The sequence below is a fragment of the Fonsecaea erecta genome (assembly GCF_001651985.1).
Source record: "Fonsecaea erecta strain CBS 125763 chromosome Unknown Scaff4, whole genome shotgun sequence".
Lineage (NCBI taxonomy): Eukaryota > Fungi > Ascomycota > Eurotiomycetes > Chaetothyriales > Herpotrichiellaceae > Fonsecaea > Fonsecaea erecta.
This window is the reverse complement of record NW_017387247.1, coordinates 2321072-2342558: the sequence shown is the minus strand read 5'-3', so window position 1 is coordinate 2342558 and position 21487 is coordinate 2321072. Positions and strand designations below refer to the sequence as shown.

The window sequence follows — 21487 nt, the reverse complement described above, 5'->3', positions numbered from 1 at the left end:
CTGGGAGTGTGATATGTGAGCATGGGTAAGCTTCAAACCTATGTGTTGTCCCATCCGTGCCAGGCAATAGCCTCCTTTCACGTGGAAATAGTTTGTCTTTCGCTCTCGACCCCCGGGACGTGTCGTTGATTCGAACCAAGCAACCTGATCGACTTCTCTGCTGGGCACAAGAAAAGTACTGAAAGTCTCCGTTACCAAACCACAATGGCAGAGGTAAATATCGAGCAATCAACTTTGGACTCGGTGAAGGGGAAAGTGGCGGTCCTTGCAGGTTGGTGAACATGACCCGTCTCGTTGATGGTCCTGGCAACTCACTCTCACACCCTTCATTTTCCCAGGTGGCGCTCAAGGGATCGGTGCAGCAACTGTGACACAACTATATCAATCGGGGGCTCATGTCTTCTTTGGCGACTGGGACGACACCAAGGGTTCGAGATTGGCAGACGAACTTCGAGCTTCGCCGTCAGAAGGGAGTGTGACATATCTCAAGGTCAATGTGCGGGATTACCAGTCGATCCTCTCTTTGTTCGACACCGCCTACAACCAGCACGGGCAGATTGACATTGCGATCTGTTGCGCTGCAGTGACAGAACGGCCGGGGTATTGGGAGCCGGAAAATCTGAACCTCCAGAGCGTGAGAGAGGTACGTGAGGTCGTTCGTTAGACGGGAGCCAGCCCCGTGGTGTATGGCTTGTCATGTTATGCATACCATGCCATCCCTCCTGCTCACAGTCGTCGCTCACCATGACAAATGCAGACGCCCACAGGCATCTCCGAGGTCATCGACATCAACCTGAACGGCACGTTATACTTTGCCCGGCTCGCCGTGGCCTATCTCAAGGAGAAGCACACCTTCGACCAAGCCTCGACGACGGCCAAATCCATCACCTCGTCAAAGTGCATCACGCTTGTCTCCTCGGTCGCCGGCTTCAAAGAGTCGCCGGGTCTGTTCGCTTATTCTGCGGCTAAGCATGGCGTGTTGGGCCTGATGAGAGCGCTCCGTCCGTTCACGGCGCCGTTGTACGGTCTGAGAATCAACGCCATTTGTACGTTCCACCATGCAGATGGCCCGAAAAAAGGGCCATGCATGTGCCTCTCTTCCCTCCCTTCGTCTCTCCCTTAAGTTGCTACTTACTTTCTGTAACCCCGCTTATTCACCTATCCCCCTCCGGGTCATTTATTCAATCAATGTAATTACTCACTCTCCGTGTCTCTCAACCACTCCAGGTCCGTGGGCCACCGACACGCAACTCCTGGCCGGCGTGCGCGCCGAGTGGGTCAAGCACGCGATGCCCATGAACCAGCCCCTCGACGTGGCCAAGTACATCATCCAGGTCAGCGCTGAGCCACGGACGCACGGCAAGGCCCTCTTCGTGGCCGGCGGCAAGGCCGTCGATATCGAGGAGGGCATCAAGAAGACCGAGCCCGTCTGGCTGGGCGAGAAGAACGCGCGCGACTTAGCCCAGGGGCAGGTCATTCTGGGACTGGTACGTGTTCTTATTGTTGTTCTTGATAGGTCTTTCCCTTGGATTTCGCTCTCTTTTTTCTCTTTGTCGTTTCCGCCCACCCATCCTTCCCTCATCCCTCTTTGAAAGTGGTGTTTGAGGAGCCGAACACCGCGCTTCTTGCAGCCAGAGAGGGAGGGGGGAGGGAACCCGGGGTTGCGAGCAACCATATCTATCAGGAACAACAAACAAGGGGGCTGACAACGACTATCTCGTTTGTAGGGTATGGACTGGGGGCACAACAATCCGAAGACACACGAGAAGACGAACGGCACTTCGACTTGAGACTTTGTTTTGAGGTGGGAGCTGGGCACATTAGAACGACGTAGAGGGACACAGTTGAGTAGGTCAAGCCAGCTGAATCTGGGGCTACAGAGGGATATGCCACACACGGTAGATGCTCTTGACCGTCTCATTCTGCTCCACGTCTTAGCAGACTGTGTATATGGCTTAGACCCTGAATGAGCGATCTAGACGCGTCAAGGCGAGAGAGGAGAAGTAGAGGAAAGAAAGAAAGAAAGTCACATTTGAGCGAGAAAAGTCTCCCGTCGAAAGAGAATCCCCTAGTGTTCCTTGCCCGCCTTGCTTGCCTCCGCCTTGGCTGCCTGCAGCCTCGATATTGGCCGGGTGTTTGAATGTAGCCCCCATCTCTTTGCCCACCTCAAGCTTCACCGATCTTGAAATGGGGGAATATCCAGGGTGATGACCAACCTGGAGTACAAAGTTCCGAGACTGGCCTCGTTGCCGTACTGGATGGAAAAGGATCAGAATAACCAGCCCAAAATCAAGGGAGTGGGATGGAGACAAATATCGGAGGGGGCAAGAACAACTGGCAAACAGACTTACTGCACCATGTACCAACGCCAACTCCTTATGACTCGCCGTGTTCAGCCACCTGACCTGTTTGACACTGATGTCGCGGGTCCAACCGTCCAGGATATCTATCCACTGGTGGTCCTCAAACAGGCCTGCGCGTGTGTAAGTCGATAGAACAAGGCCATCCGCCAGCAATTCGAAGTCGGGCTTTGCGTGCTTGTCCTGCAACTTCCAGATGCCCCACCCGTTCTGCTCCTTGCGCTGGTACAGCGGCTTCAAGTCCTCGACTCTGGCCGGGTCCTCGGTCCAGTATCTTTCCAAGAGATCTTCATAGCACTGGTTACGGCTTGACTTGCGCATCGCAATTACGTGACGGAGACGGACGGGGAGTTTGGTTGCGCGGAAGCATGCGTAGATCACCTTGTCAACTCCCTTCAGAGTGGCAGGAAGGGCGGCGGTCGTATCTCTAGACGTATGTGCGTAGGCGTGCACACAGTGGTAACCGAGTGTGACACCTAGATTGGAAGCAAAGAAACCGCGATTCAGCCATATTCATCTCAACCCCGCAATTCGCAACGTCTTACCGTTCTTGCAGAAGCCCGGGTTCTCAAGCAGCCTCTTCAACGTGTGGTACAGGTCTACCCGTTCCGGATCTATCAATGCCGTGTTTGCCGAACAAGTGGCGTACAGATTGTACGTCAGCGTCACGCGTTCGCCGGAAGTGACTTCAAGCACCTCATGTTCACAATCGCTGTAGAAGGCTGCCCATTGAATAGCAGTGCTGCTCTTTTCGCCAGACCAGTCGAAGACTTTCTCCTGGCCTTGGTGGCGGAGCACCAGCTGGCCGCCTTCGTGGACGCACGGGAGACAGACGACCAGAGATCCGATCTGGTGTTTCGAGCGCGGAGTGTCGACGTGCGCTTTGAACTTGCCCGAGGGCGCTGCATACACCTAAAACCCCCAGAGTCAGCCAATGAGAGTGTACCAGGCAAGAGGCATGTTTTTACATTCAGCTTGTACAACTCTGCCCGAACACCGTGGGTCTCGTTTGTCTGTGTGCAGTTGTTTGGAGCAAGAGCTTGTGCGGCCGTGTCGATGATCCCCAAGGCATAGGGACTGAAGTTTGTGCAAAAGTCTGTCTCGTCCAACTTCCCAGCCTTGCGATATGTCTCGTCCAAGACGTCCTTGCCGCCGAGTCCGAAGGTCGCTGGCTGGCAGTCCTTGAGTAGTTGCTCGAAGGAGGGTCTCTGGCTGGCCGGACATGGTAAGGTGACTTTATAAGAGGATCCGATGGCCGAAGTTGAGTCCCATCTGATCGTAACCGGGTCGCAACGCATCTTGTGGGCTGCGGCACCAGACTCACTTGCTCGCAATGGTGCTTCTGCTTGATCCGCCTCATCCACATCGGAGCCGACCACAATGCTGTCTTTGTCGACGTCGGATTCCTTTGGGCCGCTCTTTGTGTTATTGCTGCCACTCTCCGAGTCGGCATCGTCAGATTCGCAGATTAAGTGATCAGAGAGGGAGGTAATTGGGATCGAACCGCCAACCGCGAAGACGGATTGCTTGCATTCCTTCTCGAGGTACTCGGCCAGCTCTTTGAAGATTTTTTGTTCAGCCTGCTCAGCCAGAGACGGCACGTTCGACTTCACTGCCGCTGCCTCTGCGGAAGTTGCCATGGTGAGGAAGGAAAAGTGCGGTGGTTGTTTCGCAGAGAGAGTTCATCGATGACCTTCGCCGGCCCTATTTATGCTCAAGAGAGGTCCTCGGGTGAGAAGTCATCGCAAACAACGTGATATTTGAGGCGCACTTACCTCGTAGGCACCTCTAGGCAATCGTGTGGACTGCATTAACAGTGAGAGACGTGGGTGACCACAAGTGAAGGCAGCGCCAGGCAGCGTCAGGCAGCGTCAGGCAGAACCTGCACGCAACCAGCAGATGCAGTTCTCATTGGTCCAAAAGCGGCGAGACTCATCAGACACCTCCGACATGTTGTGAATATTGTTTCGATTGAAACATTAGAATTGAAAGAGACTGGAAGTGGTTGCAAGAATCAGGGGCCGCAACCCCGTTGTTTTGTTGGTCCTCAGACGTCGGGGACGTGGCACATTCAATTCATGACCGTTGTGCTTTCTCTTCATCAGTCGTACTCGACTCTTCCAACGCGATTGGCACCGGCCCGCTCGTCGCTTCGGCCAGGTTCTTCTTTCTTACATCCCACCCTCCGTGCCAACCTATCCAGCCCTCCTCGTACGGTCCTCTCAAGGCACAGATCACAAATGTCAATCCCACCAAAGCCACACTGAGACTTCCACTCACAAACCATCCACCACGCTCGTACAGTTTTGCGCCTGCCGATGTGCCTGTCAATTGACCCGTGAACGTGCACAACATGAAAGCCGTGTTTACTCGATTCCGCCCGTTTGGCTCAATCGCGTGGATGGCGGCGCGATTCGCCACCTGAGTGATTTGGAGGCCCATGTCCAGCGTAAAAGCCTGGATTATTGGTCCTGCCACGGTAGTCTTCCCCGAGTAAGTCCCAATGGTGATCCCAATCAGGTTGGCGGCACAGCCCATCAAGCAAGAAAAGAGAGGCGCGAAGGGCTGAATGAGCCACTTCGCGTAGAGCGGGCCCATTAGGATCCCAGCCACGCCAATCAGTGCAAACAATCCAATGACAAGTGGTGAGTAGTAATACGGTGGACCAGCCAGAAGGAAGGTGAGTGTGGTCCAGTAATTGGTGAATGCGGCCGAGATACAGAAGCTGATCAATCCGGCTTGAACAAGGACAGCGTGCTTCTTGTATAAGAAGATAATCCCGCCGATCATTTTGAAATAGTTCAGTCCCTGGGGGTTCGAGGAGGGGTAGTCGGGCATGAAAAGCCAGAGTGTAACAAGGATGAGGTATTGCAATGCAAGAGCGGTCCAGTAGACGTTTCGCCACGACGTAAACTGTGTGACCACGCCGGAGAGAATACGAGCAATCACGATACCAAGGAGGTTACCAGAAGTGGTGATGCTCAGGGCCAAAGCGCGTCGATTAGGAGGAGCCAATTCTGACACCAACGGCAGCATCACTTGAGGGATGACCGTCGTAACCGCACATATGTACGAGACTGCACAGAAGACTGTGAACGAACGGGTCACGCACAACCCAATCCTAGTAATCAGATGATGGTTAGCATTGTAGAGCTCCGGTTTCCATGTGGTTGCACAAGCCGCGGCGCCTGGGATATGCGTGACTTACCACATGGTCGCTGTGAATGCAATGAGCACCAGTGTCAACGGTCTCCTCTTCAGCAAATCACCCAACGGACATACGAACAGCAAACCAGTAGCATAGCCAGCCTGCATCAGCGTTGGGATTCGTGACACCGTCACATAATGCACGTTGAAGTCTCGAGCCAGAATATTCAGAATTGGGTGGTTGTAGTACAGGTTGCCCACAGTAAAGGCACCCGCAAACGCGAACAGAACGTTGTGCCAGACCGAGAACGTGGGCGGCTTTTCTGGATCCCATCGACACCACGGCGGCGTCCATGCCAGGACGTCGATGAATTTCTGCCATTTTGATTGTGCTTCCGCAACCTCGGGTTTGTGGTCGTCATAGGTAGCCTCGACGGTCTCGACGCCCTTCTCGTCAGAGGCATTTGGCCGTGCCTGTGGTTCGTTGGGTGTGTTTCCTTCCACCATGCCCGGATAACAATCGATTTCTCAGTAGACTTGGAGAGAGTACAGGGGAGAATCCAAACCCGGGGCTCGGTAAAGATATACCAGAGAGTGGACGGTGAGGACCTCTTCCCGGAGTCTAGCCTAAAACACGGAAAACGAAGTGCGTTCGCTCGCTAAATGTTATTAATGTTCGGGGATCATCGGTTCAGCGCGATAAACTCCAGACAAGAGATCACCAAGCTCCGGAAGAGATTTTGATAGATATGGGACAGTTTAGGACCGAGTGCGAGGACAACGTCGATCCTTGGCTATCCACCTACTGCCGTACATTGTGCGGATTGTTTGTTGGGCGCACCAGGACACATTGTTCTTATTGTTGTAGCTTCCGACGGTTTGGAGGGGACGGTCCCACTGCGTGAGAGAGTTGGATTGCGGGCGGCATGCCGTGTTTGCCGATAACGGACTGGAGATATGGGAGGTCCACTACCCGCGGATGGTGAATTCGCCAGAGCAGGATTTGCTGACCGCATTATCTTTTAGAAGGGGGTTTCGAGGGCTGTCCAGCGAATGCTGAACATTGCAGAGCGTTTTGATGGAAAGAGAGCGCAATAGGTGGTGGCATGGAAAAAAGGGGAGGATGGAACAAAGTGCGAGACGACGTTGAACCTTGGGGGTGACCACGTGACGCGTCTCGTCTTTACACAATCATGACTCAGTCCAAGGATCTCAGGCATGGACCAGGCATGGGTCAGGCATGGATCAGGCAACCCACGAGCATCGTCTCGCAGCATGAGAACTGAACTGTGACTCATCCCAAGGTTTGGAAGATCAACAAACCCCCTTCTGAGTGAATTCGACCCGGGAATGGCTGACTGCACCTTGACAGAACTCATCAACCATGGAAAATAACAAGCTTCTGGTTCAGGACGGTTATAACAAGATTGCAAAAACCTACCTCGACTGGATCCATGGAAGATCAACAGTCCGTCTCGACTACGCAGAGAGGCTGCTTTCTGAACTGCCACACCCTTCCGAAGCGAATGTCCTTGAGCTCGGCTGCGGTGCAGGAGTGCCCTGTACCCGCTTACTGGCCCAACGATGCGGTCGAGTCTTTGCCAATGACATCTCTCAGTCGCAAATTGACCTGGCCAAGACGAATGTGCGAGAAGAGAATGTGGATTTCATCCTGGGAGACATGACAAGCCTCAAGTTCGATCGTTCAGCGATACAGGCTGTTGTGGCCTTCTATTCCATCATCCACCTCCCGCGAGACGAGCAGCGCACCCTTCTCCGACAGATTTGGGAGTGGACTTCCCCTGCGGGCTACCTGCTATGCAACTTGGGAGTTTCAGATAACCCTGGGTCGACAGCGGATTGGTTGGGATCGCGGATGTACTGGAGCAGCTTCGATGTCGAGACCAACCTTGAGATGATCAAGGACGCCGGCTTCACCGTCATCCAAAGTGAAGTGCTACACGATGACGAGGATGGCAGGCTGGTTCCTTTTCTGTGGGTTCTGGCAGAAAAGAGATGACTCTGCTGCTCCGGTGTTGCTAGGACTGTAGCCGCGGGTTGGTGTTCCAGCCTCGAGATCATAATCCCGTGTCTACTCTTGGTGTCGATGCGAACTGCCACCGATACTCCATAAATTGCCTCTGGCTGTTGTGAGGACGCCCACCGCCTTTCGTGTTGGGTGCCGTTGTCGTCCTATCGTCTCCAAATTACCGCTTGTGTGCAATGGTAGTATATCCGTTTGATTTCGGATTATCGGAGGTATTTGCACGTTACCTACTAGTGGTTATGTGTATATTAGGAGAAGATTCTTAAATCAGCCACAGCCTTGGAGGCGACGACTCGGAAAGCGGCAAATGCAAGGCTTTTGGCCCCTAGTGGCAATTCTCCCTTTATCCCTTTACGGGTATTTTTTTCACGCTGCGGCTGCTGTGCCCCTTTCTCATGTTTGATTGCCTTCCACTTTCCAACCCTCGACGCGGCCGCTCTCGACTTCTTCCAGGCCTTCGACCTTGCGTATCGAGTAGATCGCCTTGGGATCCACAGATTTCCGTGTCAGTCATCCAGAATCATGCTGTGATGGTGCCGACCATGGCAGCACAGCACCGAGTCTGTCTCTCTTTTCTGATTATGTCGTGGCTTCCTAAGTAATTTCTCTCAAGCCTGCTGACTCCTATTGTTGATGGCCTTTCTCGATTCTCTCGCGAGCTCGATCTTACGATCTCAGTTACCCCTTGAGTCTTCACCGTCTGTTTGCCTCTATAGGGCATTATGAAATGGGTTGTATTCGAGCCTCCGCCACGAGTAGGGGAAGAGACGTAAAGCTCTCTGCTGACTTACAATATGTATGTGACAAGTACATGCTGTCTCAGTCCCCTTACGAGGATTCCTTCGCCGCCATTCCCCTTGTCAGCTGACTCAGACCGTCGATATATCTCGCATCTGCAAACCGAAATGTAACATAACACGCAACTGTATGTACCAATGCGGTAACCTTTTCGGCACGCCCCGTGGATCGCACGGATATGTTTATATTACATTCCGAATCGCTATATATGCTGTGGCTCAGAATCAGTATCAGACTCCCTCGTCTCAGCCCCTCTGTTGTTGTGAGAACTCGGCCTCTAGCCTCTAAAGTGTCGATATGGTGTCTCCTCTACTACCCACGCTCTTAGGGGCAGCGTCCGTTGTGAGATTCGGCTTTGGCATCTCCTTTGGACGGAACCCTTTTGCTTTTTTGTGGATCACAGTCCTGCTACAGCTCGTTTTCCTGTTATTTTGGGTGGTGTATGCGGCGCCTCGACTCAGTCCTCTCCGGAAATTGCCACTCGCATCTCAAGGACCGTGGTGGAAAACGTTCCTTGTCGAGCCGAGTCCTGAAGATCTCGAGCGCTTTATGGACGAGACGCCCAATGATGGCCTCATCCGATATTTCGGCGTATTCCACGGCGAAAGGCTCATAATCACCAAATCTCACGGCACCAAAGAGATGATGCTTCTTCAATCCTACAACTACGACAAGATCCCCATTGCGACAAAGCTCATCGGCCAGCTTACGGGTTTAGGATTGGTGGTTGCCGGTCAGGATGAACACAAGGTATGTCAAGACCTTCCGACTGTTCTCGTTCTTGTCTTACTCACGAACACTCCACAGCGCCAACGGAAATCGCTCCAACCTGCATTCAAGTACAAATACATCAAAAACTTATTCCCTCGATTCTGGACGCACACGAAGCAGTTGGTCGCCACGCTTGGGAAGGAGATAGATCAGGCCGGCCCGGATTCAGCTGCGATTGTGAACGTCGAAAGCTGGATGATGCGTGCCACCCTCGATATTGTGGCGGCGACAGGCTTCGGAGTTGAGATCAATGCAATCAAGAATCCAGAAAGTGACCTTGCCAGACTTTTGCCTCTGTCCAACTCCACAAGCCCGGAAGCGACGTTTTATAGACTGCTCGCATTCCTCGTACCCTATTGGCTTTATGTCCGACTCCCAATGGCGAGACGTTACGAAATTGACCAGATTGTCAAAGCATTGCATGAAGCCACCCTACCAATAATCAAATCAAGGAGGAAAGCTCTTGCTGGCCAGGAGAGTGTGGTTCCTGACGCACAGGAAGAGGAGTCTGGCTCTGATCCACAAAAGATTCCTGACACGGATATTATTTCGACCCTGTTGCATTTCAAGGAGCCTTTCACCGACAAGGAATTGGTGGATCAGTCAGCAACGATACTGGCGGCAGGACAAGATACGACGTCTGTGGCTACTACCTGGGCACTTTATCTCCTTGCGCACAATCCGCAAGTTCAATCTGCTTTGCGGGTCGAAGTCCAGGCTCATCTACCTTCACCGAGCTCGAGCGATGAGCCTGTTGATGCACCACTTATTGAGTCTCTGCCATACTTGGCTGCCGTATGTAATGAGACCCTACGACTGTTCCCACCGGCACCCATTCTGCGCAGACAGGTCGTTAAACCGGGAACAGTCCTCCTTGGCCAACAGCTGCCCATAGGGACGGTGGTCATGACTTCGATCTGGGGCACACACCGTACAAAAAGCATCTGGGGCCCTGACGCGAAAGAGTTCAAGCCTGAGCGCTTTCTGCAATATGCCGAAGACGGGAAAATGCATTTTGATCCTCATGCCGGCTTCCAAGGCGAAGATGCAACCTACCGTTACTTACCTTTTGGTGCCGGGCCTCGAAGTTGCATTGGCGAAAGATACGCACGAGGAGAATTTGCGACATTGCTGGCTGGCTTAGTCGGCCGATTCGAATGGTCCCTCGTCGATCCAGACAAGAAGATGGGTGAAGACATTAAGATGAATTTTGGTATTGTCAGCAAGCCAGAGGGTGGGTTATTGCTCCGAGCACGAAAGGTTGACGGCTGGTAAACAGCCTAGGGCCAAGCAGCCTGCGACAAATCCTGTTGTCACCTAATACTTCTGTCACCAACACTTTTGTCACCTATGGGTGGCTATCTATATTTTGTGCTACCAGAGTCTTGGCAGTGCTAGTGATGTGTCTCTACCACTTACACAACCTCCCGCTAGTTTTGCAACCAAGCTGTTTGTTCTCTCTTCAATCAACCAAATTGAGGCGAACATTAGGCACAGTTTATCGTGATTGTCTAGATGCATCCAATGCTATTTTGGTTCCAGCTTCGACCGTTTCAGCAGGAATCGCCTCATACATGAAGCCCCTGCACGAGGGATGCCTGAGGACAGGCTAGTGAGGCTTGACATCGGCTTTGTTTACGGCCATGCTTCGGGCCTCGAGAGCTGACCATGTTTACATCCTATTTGTGTCCAGTATCAGTCACTGGAAGATCCTTCGCAGATACAGGTCCATGTCCATGCCCCATGGCACGTGAAAAATCCCTGGCAGCTTCCTCATTCGACATAGCTTTATGCATTGTCTATCAATGTTTGATAACTGATGACAGCCTCGCAGATCACCGCGGACACGTTTCGTCGACTCCTTCTCCACCTCAGCCAACAATGTCTGGCTCCTCGAGGATCTTCACTTCATGATGCACGTCGCCATCGGATTTCCACGTCTCGGTGGGTGTGCAGTTTATCTTACAGCGTCAATCAAATGGTGTCATCGACCTACAAAGCGGCTGATCAGCGCCGGATGGACAACGTTCCTCAATGAGGTAGGTACATGATGTATCGCATCCTAGACAAGGGTTCTGAAGTATCCGACATCGTGAAACGCTATCAGGATCGGTACTTGCTTCAGAATGATTTCTCCTCGCAGGAAAATGACCGGCATTGCGATTGGCATGTCGAACATAACTCCTGGCTTCGATATCTGCAATACGTTGCGAACCGGGCTTATGACCGAAGATACGTATAACAAGGAAAGTATATGAATGATCTCCCTGCGTGCATCCGATATTCCTTTGTCTCTTTCTTCGCCCGTTGACCTTTCCTGAATCTTGGGATCGTCGTTACACCATGTCGGAGTCTCAATCAGCAGTGCTGTCCCAGGGTGTGGGATATGGAGTTGTCGTGGGCATCGGATTCTTCTTTACGGTGGTCATGGCCGGCATCTCCATGCTCCAGGTACCTGTTACCTATATCCAGACGACTTCCCCCGTGCTAATGCTCCGTACAGAACCGATACACAAACTTCTCTACAAGAACGAGTGAAGAGTTCAACACTGCGAGCAGAAATGTGAAACCTGGGCTCATTGCTGCTGGTATCGTCTCTGCATGGACATGGGCTGCGACTCTGCTTCAGAGCAGCACGGTCGCTTATACTTATGGTGTAGCTGGACCATTCTGGGTAATGCACACCTTCCCCTTTCTATCACGACGATGTAAACGCTAACAATCACAAAGTATGCCGCAGGAGCCACCGTCCAAATCCTGATGTTCTCCATCCTCGCCTGCAAGACCAAGATGAACGCTCCTCGATGCCACACATACCTGGAAATCATCAAAGTCCGCTATGGCACCGTGGCCCACCTTGTGTTTATCTTCTTCGCCCTGGTCACAAACATCCTGGTCGGGTCTCAGCTCCTTTTGGGCGGCTCAGCCGTTGTGAGCAGCCTCACCGGCATGAACGTCTACGCCGCCATCTTCTTGATCCCTCTCGGCGTGGTTGCGTACGTTCTACGCGGCGGGCTTCGCGCGACATTTCTCTGCGACTATTCGCATACGCTGATCCTGATGGTGATTATCCTATATTTCATGTTCCAGGTCTACTGCACCGACGACCTCATCGGCTCTCCATCTCGCATGTTTGAGCTGCTGAAGAAGGCGGCGACTCTTCGACCAGTGGTCGGCAACCAGGACGGCAGCTATATGACTTTGAAATCCAACAACGCCTTGATCTTTGGCGTCATTCAGCTCTGTTCTGGCAGTGGTACGGTCTTCTTGGACCAGGCATACTGGCAGAGAGCCATCGCATCCCGTCCGACCACCGCCGTCCGTGCATACATCCTGGGCGGACTGGCATGGTTCGCTATCCCCTTTGGCTTCGCCACGACATTGGGATTGGCCTCGGTCGCACTGACCGACAACCCTGCCTACCCGACATATCCAAACGCGCCCTCGTCAAGTCAGATCTCGGCTGGCCTCGCCTCTGCATTTGCCGCGAGCACCCTGCTCGGCAAAGGCGGCGCCGTGGCCTTGCTGATCACGCTGTTTATGGCCGTAACATCCTGCGCATCTGCGGAATTGATCGCCGTCTCCTCGATCCTCACCTTCGACATCTACAAGACGTATATCAAGCCCAATGCCTCGCCCAGCAATTTGATCTTCATGGCCCACGTCAACGTTGCCGTCTTTGGCTTGATCATGGCCATCTTCGCCATTATCTGGAACGTCATCGGCATTGATCTGGGCTGGTTGTTTCTGGTCATGGGCCTGCTGATCGGTGGTGCCGTGTTCCCCGTCGCATTTGCCATCACGTGGAAGGGGCAGAGTCGGGCCGGTGCCATCGCCGGGGCTGTGAGTGGTCTTGCCGCCGGCCTAACCGCCTGGCTCGTTGAGGCAAAAGTCTACTACGGCGAGCTCACCCTGACAACAACGGGTTCAAACTACGCCACATTGGCCGGTAATCTCGCCGCCATCATGACCGGTCTGATTGTCTCGGTTGTGGTCTCTTTGCTCAAGCCTGACGACTATGACTGGAGTACGACGCGAGCCATCAACGCAGCGGGCTCCCACGGTGCTCTAGAACGAACCACCCCCCCATCGGCGGATTCTTCCCGGTCAAGCACCTCGCAGAACTCCGGCGGTGCAGTAACCAAGGACATCAAATCTGCCAGTGACTCACCGTCCCCGGCACAGATCTCGTCCGCGCTCGCCCCCTCAGCGGCAGCCGACGAAAAGCACCTTGCGACAACCATGAACCGCGACGCCGACCCCATCCGTGCCGACGAGGAACGTCAGATGTCCCTGGACGCGGCCATCGAAGAGCACCCATCGCGGCTGCGCTCGGCGTTCAAACTCGCCTGCATCGCCTCGTTTGTCTTGCCCTTCATCATGGACTTCTTGATCCCCATCCCGATGTTCCTGAGCCACTACGTGTTCTCGGTCGGGTTTTTCACCGCCTGGGTCGTCATCAGCTTCATTTGGGTCTTCAGCTCTGCCTTGATTAGTGTCGCCTTGCCCATTTGGGAGACGAGAGGGTTCTTCGCCATGTTGTTCACAGAGGTCACCGGAGACATGAGGCGAGGAAAGAAGTCTGCATGAGGAGACACGGTTGTGTGAACGTATGCCCAACGACACACCAGCCAGAGGATGATGTTGGGTACAATACCATTCCCAATTATTTGGCCCATTAGATCATAGATATAGAGACGACTTATTAGAGAAGACATCGAGCTATCGTTTAGCTTACACCCCATCACGGGAAATGCGAGATCGCTACAAATCTATCGAGGACTTCATTTCGAAACAGCATTTCAGAGCTCAAGACACAGGCCGTCGAGGATCCGCTCCGAGTAGCTTTCTCAAGATAGACCGGACAGTGAGTTGTCTTCACGACTTATTCCCGAGGCAGGAGAATGTGCAGCAGACCAGCATCGTTTCTATTGTATTTGTATTAACTCGAGGCAGAAGAAATACCTCGATACATAGCAAAGCTGTGGGGGAGTTCTGGTCTAACCGTATCGGGAATCGTGCATTTCAAAGGCATTGAATTGTTTTAAAACCGAGAGGCAGATGGATCGATTTGCTTCAGGCACTCACTCCATCACCAACAACTACACAATTCTCAATCCAACTCTGCAGAACGAACTCCTCACCTCAAGGGGACTGACTCGATTTCCTTTCTACCTTGTGTGGGGTGCACCCTGTCGTTGTCTCCTCGACAAACCATGCCTCCTCGAATCCGCCTGCGCACCCTTGCGCAACTCGCGGAGCTCTCAATCGAATCTGCTCCCACATACACCTGCGGCCGGTGCTCGCGACTGTACGCGACTGCAGCAGCAGCGACGACGCCGGCCCCGTCAGATGCGCAGATGCGGGCCTCGATACCCACGCTCGCCCGTTACCCGCCCGTGCAGCCGCCCTCGCACCGCAACCCGGCCTACCGCAAATCCCAACTGCTGCGGTCCTACGTCTCGCTCCTCCAGACGACGCCCCTGATCATCTTCTTCCAGCACAACAACCTCAAGGCCACCGAGTGGGTGAGCATCCGGCGCGAGCTGGCCGTGGCCCTTCGCAAGCTCGACGCCCAGCTGGCTGCGCAGGGCAAGCCGCCGCACGAGCGCATCGGCGAGTACATCAAGCTGCAGGTCATCAAGACCAACATGTTCGAGCCCGCCCTCCGCATCGCCGAGTTCTTCAAGCCTCTCCCCCCCCAGAATCTGTTGGCGGCCTGGCCGGGATCCCCTCCGAGAAAGACGATCCCTCCCTCACACACGTGCTGTCGGAGGCAGCGTACGAGGCCGCACAGCAGCACAAGAACGAACATCCCCTGACGCCGGGGCTGGCGGGCTCCGTGGCTATCCTGACCTTCCCCGCCGTGTCGCCGACGTACCTGAAGACGGCGTTCTCGATCCTGTCGCCACAACCGCCCCTCTTCCCGGCCCCGACGCGGAGAGCCGTGCCCCAATACTACGAGCCGGCGGTGCAGGACGGGCTGAAGAAGCTCCTGCTGCTCGGCGCCCGGGTGGACGGCCAGCTCTTCGACATGGAGGGCACGAGATGGGTCGGCAGCATCGACGGCGGCATCGACGGGCTGCGCGCCCAGCTGGTGGCCATGCTGCAGGGCTTTGGGGCCGCCATGGTGCACACGCTGGAGAGTGGCTCCCGGAGTCTCTGGTTCACCATGGAGGGTCGGAGGCGGATGTTGGAGGAGGAGGAAGAGAAGCCACAGGGGAACGGGGAGGAGGAGGAGAAGAAGGGTTGAGTTGTCGCGGATTTCGTGGTGTGTTATGTTTGTCAGTCACAGTGGGCCTGGGCACGAAAGGACAAACATGCATGCATGATAATATAGCGACGGTGAAAAAACGTTTCATCCATCGTATATGTAACAACAGCAGATCTCGACCGGGCAGGCAGTCAGTCATGTTGTTGTATGTATTGTACAGGCTGAGAGATCAAGCCAACATAGAAAAGCCATTCGAGCCTTGATTTGATTTGCCTTACGCATGGGAAAAATCCATTGATGATTCAGACTGCTCCTCTTTTCCTGCCGTGCAAGTATTCGGGGGTATCTTGTGTGCGTACGCCCATATCATGTTTTGACGATCTGTTCCCAGGTTCCAAGCCCGCCGCCCCCCAGACATCCACGAACCCAACCACAATGATGAAGAACATCCACATGAGCCGACCTTGCCAGATCTTCGAATTGTCCCAGACAACCAGCCTCCCTTGCCCTATTCACAAAGCGTAGAAAACGACAGGTGCCCCAAAATAGGTGGGAAGTGGAGATTCATGTGCGCGCCCGGAGAGATGACCGAGACCAAACTCCCCTTCCTTCCTTCCTTGATCACATAAAGCGGCAGAGAAGTGTGCAAGATCAAACCAGGTTTCTGGAGGTCCGTACTGTACAATGTAATTGTGAATCCGCTCGCACCGATGTGAGGCAGGATAAGCATTGTGGGGTGTGTGCGCCGGTGATTCGTCTTTCGAGAGATGATATCGCAAGACTGGGTCCCCATGACCGATGAAAGCCAAAGCCTAACCAGTCTTCTTGGTAAAAGGAGGATCCTCCCCGTATACAGTCTTGTATTCCTCCAAATATCGAACCTTGTCGGCTTGAGCTTGATCTTCGTAAGTCTATTTCGAACAAAGTCGGTCAGTCTTTCTGTGTCTTCGGTGCATTCACAGGGCTTGGCCATACCTTCTTGTCCGCGGCAGATAGTTTCTTCCACTCTTGTCCTATCAACTTGCCGCGTTCGCCCACAGTCATACCCCGGAGGTCGCCTGAGTCATTCCTCTCTTTAAAGAAGAATGCGTAGGCATTCCTAGGACGATGGACACTGCGGTCGTCTTGAATAGCCTTGTACTGTTTTTTCCTTCCCGCTGCCTTTGACTTTTTGGTCAATTGGCGTCGAGCATTGTTTGCCAATCTGATTTCTAGTGGTGAATGCGTCTGGACCCATTGTTTATAAGCCCGGTCGTTTTTGGCTTTGTTCTCGGTGGCTTCGTGGTTGTATCGCTACAGGAGAAGTGTTAGACACCACCAGAGTATGAGAAATGGACGGAAGAGTCCCTACCTCACGCTCTTCCAATGTAAGATTCCTGAACTTCTCAGCCGCCGCCATAGCCGCAGCTTTTACCTGGCCTCCACCTTTTTTGGTCTCTTCGGCGAACACGAGGCGCCATGGCGTCGAGGGAAGTTTTTTAGGCTCTTCCAACAGAGCTGCAGCCTTGAGATCCGCTTGATCTTTACGCGCTTTCTTCAGGAGAGCGCTTTTGCTCGGAGGCTTTTTGACTTTTGGTTTGGCCTTGGTGGCTGTGGTCTTTTTGGCTTTTCTGGCAGGTCGCTTTTTTGCCGGAGCGGCCTTTTTGGTGGTTGATGTGGTGCGTTTCGCAGGAGTGCGACCTGTATGTTGTTTTGGGCGGCTTGCAGGCTTTTCAGCCGCTGTCGCGTATGTTCTAGCTCGCTGAAAGTGTGATGCAAGCTTTCCCAACTTAGGCTGAGGGCTCGAGAAGTCGTGGTTTGAACTGCAGTTGCAGGTTACGCGTAGAAGGGAGGTGGTCGATACAGGTCGCGTGAGGGATCGAGCGGACTGGGCCAGCAGCTGCTTGGCCAGTGGCCGGGAGAATGGGAGTGCGACCATCGTGGCCGCCCTTGAGAGAATGACAAAATATACAAGGCAAGGGGGCAGCTTTCCAAAGAATGCACGGGGTATGATATCTGGATTGGACTTCTTGTATCCGGTGGCTGGGGAGGACATGCATCGACTGATCCACGCGTGCCTGGGCCCAATGCGAGCCGAGCTTGTGGCTAGGGAGAGCATCTGATCACGTGTGCAAGGAAGTGCTTATGTAAGAGTGGTACCAAGGAAAATGCGGGACATGTTTGCCTGCGGGAGGTTCGAGTTTTCGGATATCGCAGCCTTACAACCACGAAGCACGAAGTTCTCATCAGGATATTACAATGACGAACGACGCGATATAGAACACCGGTGTCATCCAGCCCCATACTCTCCCGAGCCTAGGGTTCACTCTTTCGCCCATTCTCCGAACGTCCATCTCGAGCCTGGTTCCTGATTTGCAGTTCAAGCAGTAAAGCTCACTTATCTGCAGCCACAGGATGGCTAGGCACGGGGACAATCGCTCACCATCACCTGCAGGCAGTTCCTATTCCTCGTCAAAACGCAGCCGAAGAGATGAGGATCGCTACGAGAGAAGTCGAAGAGACGATGATCGTGACCGCGATCGCGGTCATCGGAGGAGACACTCCAGATCTCGGAGTCCTGATGTATGTTACCCTGTCCCGTGCTATTTTTTAAACAATTCAATCTAACCATCTCCTGAAACAGCGACGCCACCGTGATCGTGACAGAGATAGAGACAGAGACAGAGATCGCGATGCATACCGTCGCCGAGACCGTTCCTTAGACCGACGCTATGATGGCCGAAAAGACGACGACCACTCCTATTCCAGGAGGGACAGAGACCGAGATCGACGACGCTCACGAGATCGAGACGACCGTCGTCGGAGCCGAGATCGAGATGGTCGCTCGAAGCGCGACGATTCCCGTGACAAGGACCGCCGCTTGAGAGAGGAGTCTACTGAATCTAGAAAGAGGAAGCGTGACGAAAGCTGGGATCGCGATCCGAAGAGAGAGTCAGGTAATGTCTCAAAAGAGGTACGTACTACGCCGAGGCTTGCAGATCTTGTCGAACTTATCAATATTCAACAGACATCGAAACCATCCACTCCCACTCCACAAACGGCTGAAGAGCAGAAAGCGGCACGTCTCGCGAAACTAGAACAATGGAAGAAGAAACAAGCTGAAGAACAGGCTAGGAAGCAAAGGGAACTCGAGGCTGCCGGTGGGGCGAGAAGTATACTGCAGGAGATTGACCGGAAAGCAGGCATCTTGCCCGCAGTCAGTTCTCCGCAGTCCCCTGCAGCCCCCAGTTCACCATCGCCAGTTTCAACGCCGTACGCTGGCAAATTCGACCCAAAGGCCATCGTGAAGAAAGCCCAGCATGCCTCAGCCGCCACCAAGGTCCTGGGGGGTGACATCGCTCCGCCAGCCTTGACCAATGGCCATGCCAAAGCCTCGCAGCCTTCTCCAAAGCCTGCCGCAAATGGTTTCCCTCCCAAATCACTAAAAGCCACAGGCACAGTGGGCAAATTTGGACTGGGGAGCAAAACGACCGCGGACAGCGAAGTAGCCAAGAAAGGTCTGGATTTTACAGACGATGAGGGCACTAAGAAGAAACTTGAGAAGCTGCCCATAAACATGGCCCTAGAACAAGATACAAGTGTTGACGACGCTCAGCCAGATGGTGCCGATGATGGTGACAACGATGTCGATATGCAGGAAGAAGACGGAGAGGAAGAGGCCATGGCCGCCGCTCGTGCAGCAGCGGAGCAGCGGAGTCAAGCAGAGCGGGGCGAAGACACAACCATGGCCGACGTCTCTGCTCTCCTACCCACCACTGCCACAAACGAGGAAGAGGAAGAAGTGGACCCATTGGATGCGTTCATGCAGGATTTGCAGCCTGTTCCAACTGCCAACAAAGTCCTCACCCAGAAGACAAATTCCAAGTCACGCCAACTGGAACCTGAGGCTCTTTTCGGCGATGATGAGGTTGACATGACGGCAGTCGACAATGAACATCCCGAAAATATCCTCTCACTGGCCAGTGCCACGGCAAAGAAGAAGAAAAAGGACATCCCGACCGTCAACCACGCCAAAATGCAGTATCGACCATTTCGGCGCAACTTCTACTCAGAGCCCGTGGAAATGGCTGATTGGACAGAAGAAGATGTGGCCAGCTTACGAATGGAATTGGACAACATCAAAGTCCGAGGGATTGATGTTCCGAAGCCGGTCCAGAAATGGGCGCAGTGTGGGCTGGGAGTTCAAGTTCTGGAGGTCATTCAAAAACTGGGCTACGAAGCACCGACCAGCATCCAGGCTCAAGCCATTCCAGCGATAATGTCCGGTCGCGATGTTATCGGGGTGGCGAAAACAGGGTCAGGAAAGACCATTGCTTTTCTTCTCCCCATGTTCCGACATATCAAGGATCAACCTCCCTTAGAGCCTCTGGACGGCCCCATCGGCCTCATCCTCAGCCCTACCAGAGAGCTTGCCACGCAGATCCACAAAGAATGCAAGCCTTTCCTCAAGGCTTTGGGTTTGAGAGCAGTATGCGCCTACGGGGGTGCACCCATCAAGGACCAAATAGCCGACCTGAAGCGTGGGGCTGAAATTGTGGTCTGTACTCCTGGGCGGATGATTGACCTTCTTGCAGCCAACAGTGGGCGGGTGACGAACCTCAAACGAGTCACGTACGTGGTGCTCGATGAAGCCGACCGGATGTTTGACATGGGATTCGAGCCTCAGGTCATGAAGATTCTCTCCAACATCCGACCGGACCGCCAAACCGTCCTCTTCTCCGCAACTTTCCCCCGCCAGATGGAAGCGCTGGCCAGGAAAACCCTGACTAAGCCTGTCGAGATTGTGGTCGGTGGCCGCAGTGTCGTTGCACCAGAGATCACTCAGATTGTCGAAGTCCGCGAAGACAGCACCAAATTTATTCGGCTGCTGGAACTTCTAGGCAAGCTATACGAAGACGAGAAGAATGAGGACGATCGGGTTCTCATATTTGTGGATCGACAAGAGGCAGCTGATGGCCTCCTCCGCGATTTGATGAAGAAAGGCTACCCTTGCATGTCGATACATGGCGGAAAGGATCAAATTGACCGGGATTCGACCATCGACGACTTCAAGGCGGGAGTGGTGCCCATCCTCATTGCGACTTCGGTTGCTGCCCGTGGTCTAGACGTGAAACAGCTGAAGCTGGTGGTCAACTACGACGCCCCCAATCACCTGGAAGACTACGTCCATCGTGCTGGACGCACGGGCAGAGCCGGCAACACAGGGACTGCTGTGACCTTCCTTACCGAAGAACAAGACAGATACGCTGTTGACATTGCCAAAGCTCTGCGGCAGAGTGGGCAACCGGTCCCTGAAGCCGTGCAAAAGCTTGTCGACGCCTTTATGGAGAAGGTCAAGGCCGGCAAAGAGAAGGCTGGTGCTTCTGGATTTGGTGGCAAAGGTCTCGAACGGCTCGATCAGGAGCGTGATGCCGCCAAGGCTCGAGAACGCAAAACGTTCAAGACGGGTGAAGAAGGCGAGGAGCAAGAGGAGAAAGAAGATGGCAAAGACGTCAAAGTGGGTGATGATCTGTTTGCCAAAGCCGCCTCGAGCGTCAAGGCGTTCGAAGGCGGAGCCAGTCTTGCCGGTGTGCCCAAGGGTATCGACCTGGACGGCAAAATCACCGTCCACAGGACCGAGCGGGAACCTGCCGGAGGATCCAAACCGGGAGCTGGGGCGCAGAACCAAATGGACAAGGTTGCGGCGGCAGTTGGCGCGATCAACCAGAAACTCTCCAAAGCAGGCGTTATGCGGTCCGGTGTGCCTATCGACAATAAGGGCCCTGATGCTGGTGCATTCCACGCAACGCTGGAGATCAATGACTTTCCTCGTAAGTGTTTTCATCACCTCCTGTCACCAGAGCAGATTGCACTAACCATCATCCTACAGAAAAAGCACGCTGGGCTGTCACGAACCGGACGAACGTGGCCAAGATCCTCGAAGCGACGGGCACCTCTATTACCACCAAGGGATCTTTCTACCCTGCCGGCAAGGAGCCTGGGCCGGGCGAGAATCCCAAGTTGTACATTCTCGTGGAGGGAGACACCGAGGTTGTGGTGCACGACGCCATGAGAGAGCTGATGCGGTTGTTGAAGGAGGGCACCATGAGTGCCGCTGACGCCGCGGAGAGGACTGGAGGAAGGTATTCGGTGTTGTAGATAACGGGCAAG

General features: G+C 53.8%; 9 protein-coding genes across 9 annotated transcripts; 6 read left to right on the top strand and 3 right to left on the bottom strand.

The window, feature by feature from the left end:
• Positions 1–204: 204 nt before the first annotated feature.
• On the top strand, positions 205–1790 carry AYL99_05611 (hypothetical protein; the record flags this gene model as incomplete). Its single annotated transcript, XM_018837123.1, has 5 exons — positions 205–271; positions 339–643; positions 758–1046; positions 1228–1487; positions 1728–1790. 5 exons carry the CDS (start codon positions 205–207, stop codon positions 1788–1790), a joined length of 984 nt encoding a protein of 327 aa, XP_018693976.1.
• A 383-nt stretch (positions 1791–2173) lies between these two features.
• Positions 2174–4000, bottom strand: AYL99_05610 (hypothetical protein; the record flags this gene model as incomplete). Its single annotated transcript, XM_018837122.1, has 4 exons — positions 2174–2254; positions 2352–2836; positions 2906–3272; positions 3329–4000. 4 exons carry the CDS (start codon positions 3998–4000, stop codon positions 2174–2176), a joined length of 1605 nt encoding a protein of 534 aa, XP_018693975.1.
• A 436-nt stretch (positions 4001–4436) lies between these two features.
• On the bottom strand, positions 4437–6014 carry AYL99_05609 (hypothetical protein; the record flags this gene model as incomplete). Its single annotated transcript, XM_018837121.1, has 2 exons — positions 4437–5481; positions 5569–6014. The coding sequence occupies 2 exons, from the start codon at positions 6012–6014 to the stop codon at positions 4437–4439; spliced, it is 1491 nt and encodes a 496-aa protein (XP_018693974.1).
• An 877-nt stretch (positions 6015–6891) lies between these two features.
• On the top strand, positions 6892–7527 carry AYL99_05608 (hypothetical protein; the record flags this gene model as incomplete). Its single annotated transcript, XM_018837120.1, has 1 exon — positions 6892–7527. One exon carries the CDS (start codon positions 6892–6894, stop codon positions 7525–7527), a length of 636 nt encoding a protein of 211 aa, XP_018693973.1.
• A 1122-nt stretch (positions 7528–8649) lies between these two features.
• On the top strand, positions 8650–10398 carry AYL99_05607 (hypothetical protein; the record flags this gene model as incomplete). The annotated part of the gene is made up of 2 exons (XM_018837119.1): positions 8650–9102; positions 9160–10398. 2 exons carry the CDS (start codon positions 8650–8652, stop codon positions 10396–10398), a joined length of 1692 nt encoding a protein of 563 aa, XP_018693972.1.
• Positions 10399–11466: 1068 nt separating this feature from the next.
• Positions 11467–13713, top strand: AYL99_05606 (hypothetical protein; the record flags this gene model as incomplete). The annotated part of the gene is made up of 3 exons (XM_018837118.1): positions 11467–11574; positions 11627–11797; positions 11854–13713. 3 exons carry the CDS (start codon positions 11467–11469, stop codon positions 13711–13713), a joined length of 2139 nt encoding a protein of 712 aa, XP_018693971.1.
• A 626-nt stretch (positions 13714–14339) lies between these two features.
• On the top strand, positions 14340–15376 carry AYL99_05605 (hypothetical protein; the record flags this gene model as incomplete). Its single annotated transcript, XM_018837117.1, has 2 exons — positions 14340–14759; positions 14900–15376. The coding sequence occupies 2 exons, from the start codon at positions 14340–14342 to the stop codon at positions 15374–15376; spliced, it is 897 nt and encodes a 298-aa protein (XP_018693970.1).
• Positions 15377–16149: 773 nt separating this feature from the next.
• Positions 16150–17255, bottom strand: AYL99_05604 (hypothetical protein; the record flags this gene model as incomplete). The annotated part of the gene is made up of 3 exons (XM_018837116.1): positions 16150–16248; positions 16313–16630; positions 16689–17255. 3 exons carry the CDS (start codon positions 17253–17255, stop codon positions 16150–16152), a joined length of 984 nt encoding a protein of 327 aa, XP_018693969.1.
• Positions 17256–17807: 552 nt separating this feature from the next.
• AYL99_05603 (pre-mRNA-processing ATP-dependent RNA helicase prp5) lies at positions 17808–21475 on the top strand (the record flags this gene model as incomplete). The annotated part of the gene is made up of 6 exons (XM_018837115.1): positions 17808–17899; positions 17961–17976; positions 18040–18180; positions 18228–18290; positions 18345–21147; positions 21207–21475. 6 exons carry the CDS (start codon positions 17808–17810, stop codon positions 21473–21475), a joined length of 3384 nt encoding a protein of 1127 aa, XP_018693968.1.
• Positions 21476–21487: the final 12 nt, after the last annotated feature.